This window comes from Myotis davidii, unplaced genomic scaffold (genome assembly GCF_000327345.1).
Source record: "Myotis davidii unplaced genomic scaffold, ASM32734v1 scaffold38, whole genome shotgun sequence".
Taxonomy (NCBI): Eukaryota; Metazoa; Chordata; class Mammalia; order Chiroptera; family Vespertilionidae; genus Myotis; species Myotis davidii.
This window is the reverse complement of record NW_006291383.1, coordinates 5,294,272-5,299,472: the sequence shown is the minus strand read 5'-3', so window position 1 is coordinate 5,299,472 and position 5,201 is coordinate 5,294,272. Positions and strand designations below refer to the sequence as shown.

The following is a 5,201-nucleotide window of genomic DNA, read 5'->3' as shown; positions in this document are numbered from 1 at the left end:
CCTCTTTCCTTGCCGTGAGACCACAGTCACCTCACCTCTGTGCCTCAGGTTCCACACACGTGAAGTGGGTGTAGGAACACTGGCCATACAGGGAGGTGCCAAGTTAAGTGCAATAAGGCCGGTGAAGCAGCGGACACAGTGAGCAGTCAGCAGATGGTAGCTCTTACATGTTCAAGAGCATTCCCACTCTCAGAGATCCAGCCCAAAGGAGGGGACGCATCAAGGCTCCCATGAGAACCCCAAAGAGAGAGCAGTCAGACAGCTGGCTGCCCAGCAAGATGCCTACCAGTTTACACAACTTCCTATCACCGGTCTGTAGGACTCACACACTGGGCCTCAAAGGGAGGGCCAGGGAGGTGGGAGGGGACTGGCGCTGACAATAGGCATGAATGCCTCCCTCACCACAGGGAAGAACCCCACGGATGAGTACTTGGAGGGCATGATGAGCGAGGCCCCCGGACCCATCAACTTCACCATGTTCCTGACCATGTTTGGGGAGAAGCTGAACGGCACGGACCCCGAGGACGTGATCCGCAATGCCTTTGCCTGCTTCGACGAAGAGGCCTCAGGTGGGCAGCCTCCTGGAGGCCTGGACGGAGCTGGGGCTGAGCCCCTCACCTGGGCACCCCCATGTATGCACGTGGGGCTGGGTCACGCTGGGGCTTTGGGGCCGCTGCCCCCACAGGCCAGAACAGAAATCGCCCATTTGCTGGTTTTGGCACCAGAACTGTAAAAGACACGTTGTTCCCTTTCCAAATGCTAAGCCCAAACAGTCCACATCCACCAAGCTTGCCACTTCTCAGTTCACCTGCTGACCCAACACACGCTGTCTCTGCTTTAGATCTTTCCAGAAACCAAACGGTTTCAGGCCCTGCTGGCCGACAAGGTACAGACACCAGCCTACATCCTCAAATCTTCAGAAGGACTTCCCATCCCACAGCTAGTTTTTCCCAGGGACAAGCCAGGGCGAGGCTGGCGGTGGTAGTTTCAGCAGTTTCTTGGGGACCACAGGCCTAAGTGTGCTCAGAACATTTTCCTGACTGCCTTCACAACACTGTTTTCACCCCCATTTTCCAGTTCAAACAGGCACACCAGAGAGGGTAAGTAACTTGCCCCAAGTCACACAGCTAGGAGGAAGGGGGATCAGCATTCAAATTCGGGCAGTAGAACTCTGGGGCTCATGCTCCAAAAGCAGGACAAACCTAGTCCCCCACCCTGAGCCCCAAGTTCCCCACAGAAACACCTCCCAGACAACCCCACTGCAGAACTCTACCTTCTGGGGCCCTGGTGAGCTAAAACTGACGAGAAGCCAGGGTTGTTCCCCACCCCCGCCCTCCCCCCAATCTGCTACAAGGTCTACAAGGACCGGTGGGAGTGCTGAGGGGTAGGGGATGTGGCTGTGTCCCAGCCTGCGTCCCTGTATCTCATGTACCTTGGCCCCACCCCCAGGTTTTATCCATGAGGACCATCTTCGGGAGCTGCTCACCACCATGGGTGACCGCTTCACAGACGAGGAAGTGGACGAGATGTACCGCGAGGCACCCATTGACAAGAAAGGCAACTTCAACTACGTGGAGTTCACCCGCATCCTCAAACACGGTGCCAAGGACAAAGACGACTAGGCCTCCCAAGGCCCCCATGTCCAGCCCCTGTCCCAGTCACCTGCTCCACACACACACAGTCTGCACCTGCTTGTGCCCAGGGTACCCACTTAGGGGAGCCTCCCTCTGAGGGGTTAGGGCCCAGCTCCCAGTGGAGGAAACAGGCCCAGAGAGGCAGTGCCCGGCAAGGATCACACAGCCGCTGTGAGGCAGGTGTGCCCACTGGCCCTCCAAGGAAGGATCATCTAGGGAGCTGGGCCAGAGGGCTGGGCCTGAAGGTGCCACGGGAAGGCCCTGAAGGAGAGCCCAGGCTCGGCTGCTGCCTGCCCATCCCCGGGCTTTCCCCACAGGAAGGGCCCTGTGCACCACTTCAAGTGCACCCCACGGGGCATGAAGCCCTTTCCCAGACACTGCCACAAACACGAACCTCACCCCGCACGGTCCTCCCAAGGACAGGGTGACAGAGCCCCCCTGCCCTGCCCAGAACACCCCACCCACGGGGAGTGGGCTCCTCCGAGAGGCGGAGTCTAATAGAAGGATGAACACTGCTTTGGTCCGTGTGTCTGTGGTCTGTGAAATAAGGGCCCAAGAGACTCCAAACCACCTCCCACCTTCTCCCATCCCCAGTGGCTGCCCATTCCTCCCCTACAGCCCCGACTCCCAAGGTCCAGCTGCGACCAGACCAGCAGCTTGGAGTGGACAGAGGTGCTGAGGGAAACAGCCTCCTGGGAGGTAGAGGGCAGAGTGGGAGGAACTATAGGAATCGCCATAGCAAATCCCAGTGGGGGTTCTGGGCCCCTGAGGGGGTAGGGGTCAAGGTCATACGGCCATTAGGACTAGAGTCTGCATCTCCAGGGCCACGTCAGTGTTCCTGGAAAAACAGTCTTTGGAAACTGGGAAGGGCACATCCCAGTAGCTCCGGGATGGAGGTGGGAATGAGCTGGTTTCACAGATTCCTGAGGTCAGCTCCAGGCAGCCACCAGGGGTGCTCTGTACTGCACCCGCCATGGCTAGAGGGTCATTTCAGTCACATGACTGGCAATACAGCTGGCACAGCTTTTTACACATGCAGGAGTCTGGCAGGGCTGGGATCCCCCTTGCTTTGAATGATAGGGACACTGACAACAGTGCCTGGGGCTTAGGAGGAATGGAAATATTGCCAGAATGAACTAAGAAGGGCAGGGACTACCTACGGTCACCTAGTGTAAGTGGGGCACAGGGAGGGCTTGACCCACCTTCGGGACCGCTAGGGGGTCAGGCCAGGACTGGACACATCCCACCTGACCCCAGCAAAGGTCAGGGAGCAGGTGAGGGCCTGCCTGGCTTGGTCCTGCTGCCTTCCCTGAGGGTCACCCAGAGCCATTCAGCCACAGCACACAGTAAAGTCCTGAAATCAGCACCAAGGGAGTGCTGAGCACTAAGGGGACCCCACCCTGGCCCAGGAGGCCCTAACCACCTACAGCCTCTGCTCTACCTCCGCACTAGGCCCTAGTCAGAACCCCACGAAACCCTTCTTGCCTCCAAACTGAGCCCGATGAGTCCCTGACCTCAACTAGACACAGAGCCAGCTCCAATCAAGTTCCAGCTGGGCCCCAAGTACTACCCCAGGTTTAGTCCCAACCCCACCCTGACCCTGGCCCTAGCCTGTGTGCCCTGAGTGACCCTCAGCTCAACCCAGTGCTGAGCCTGACTACCCACTCACTGCAGCCGGCCCTGAGGGAGTCCCAGATCACTGGCCACACAGGCCTGACACAGGGTCACAGGTCATTCTGCAGAGACACTGTGGAAACCAAAGGCTTTCCTGGAAGAAGGCAGGGACATGTGGTTCCCTAACCACATTGGTGGAGGGACAAATATATCAATGGAATGGAGAGTCCAGACGCAGACACACACATCTGTGGAACTTGTTATATGACAAAGGTGACAGATCAGTGGGGAAAGGAGGGACTCACTAAATGGAGCTGACACCCACTGAAGGGGCTACACTGAAAACATTCCCAATACCAAGTACTGGTGAGGGTGAGAATGGGGAACACCTAGAATTCTCACACACTACAGAGGGGTACAAACAGGTAATTTTTGGCTAAAGCTGAACAGACATCTACCCTAAGATTCAGCAATTCCTGTCCTAAGTATGTACATACCCAACAGAAATGTGGACACATGCTCACCAAAAGGCAGGTGCAAAAATGCTCACAGCAGCACCACTAGAATAGCCCTAGACTAGAAGCAAGCCAATCTGCCCAGCAGAATGAACAAAGGAATGACAATGAACCACAGCTCCATGCATTAGCATGGATACATCTCACCAACAAGTCAAGTAAAAAAACCAGGCACAGGATTTGATCAAGAGACAGAAACCACACTGGTTATTTCTACAGAGATTACTTAATATAAATAATTGTTAACTAGGTATAAAGTTTAAGTTAAGTAACAAAGAGTAAAAACAGAACACAACACAAGCCTTTTGAAAATATGGGTGGAAGTATAAGACACAACAGAAAATTTGAATAGAGTGATCTACACAAAGAAAATGAAAATAAAATATTTGCAAATCATGTATCTCATAAGACACTTGTATATAAATAACTCACAAACTCAATAAAGAGAAATAACCCAATTTAAAAAGGGCAAAGGATATGAAGAGACATTTCTCCAGAGAAGATATGCAAATGGCCAGTAAGCAAACAAACACAACGATGCTCAACATCACTAGGCATTGGGAAATGGATGGCAATAATGACAACAACAACAACAGAAAACAGCTAGTGTTTGGGGAGGATGTGGAGCAATCGGAGCCCTCTACACCGTGGGAAGAAGTGTAAAATGGTACAGGTGTTTTGGAAAATAGTCGGACAGTTCCTCAAAAGGTTAAACAGAGACTTACCACACGACTCAGCAATTCCACTCCTAGGTATATAACCAAGAAAATAAAAGCAAACATCCACACAAAAACTTGTACACACCAACGTTTATACAAGCATTATTCAAAATAGTCCCCCCCCCCCAAAAAAAAATAGAAATAACCAGATGTCCAGCAACTGATGAATGGATAAGTAAATATGGTAGCGCCACATACTGGAATATTATTCAGCAGCTAAAAGAATGAAATACTGATTCACACTACTACATAATATATCTCAAAACATTATGCTATGTGATAAAAGTCCATAACAAAAGACTACATACAGTGTGGGGCAAAAGTAGGTTTACAGTTGTTTACGTAAAATAATACAATAATCTAACCTAATAAAAGAGAAACATGCAAATTGACTGTACCTCTGCCACACCCACCACCCAATCAGGAGCCGATATGCAAATTAACCCAATGAAGATGGTGGCAGCCATGGAGCTGGAGCGAGCAGCAGGCTTGGGTTGCCCCTGGCAATGGAGGAAGCCAAGCTTCCCGCCTGCCCTGCTGGCCCTGAGCTCTGCTCAAGGCTACAAAGTTTCAATTATAGAAAATAAATAAATCCCAGATACCTGCTTCCAGCCCATGGCCATGACCAGCCTGAAAATGGCCCTCAGCCCCTCACCCAGGCTGGCCACACCCCATGGGGTGAGGGTCCCTGCTGAGGGGCTTGGCCCGCCTGCAAACAG

General features: G+C 52.8%; 1 protein-coding gene across 2 annotated transcripts in view; it reads left to right on the top strand.

The window, feature by feature from the left end:
• Positions 1–2,149, top strand: part of MYL9 (myosin light chain 9) — a 6,508-nt gene extending 4,359 nt beyond the window's left edge. For both annotated transcript variants that reach the window (XM_006764523.1, XM_006764522.1), the window contains exons 3-4: positions 408–569; positions 1,450–2,149. In XM_006764523.1, the coding sequence (XP_006764586.1) occupies positions 408–569; positions 1,450–1,622 (335 nt within the window). In that variant the 3' untranslated portion in view covers positions 1,623–2,149. The remainder of the gene's footprint in view (positions 1–407; positions 570–1,449) is intronic.
• The last annotated feature ends 3,052 nt before the right edge of the window (positions 2,150–5,201 follow it).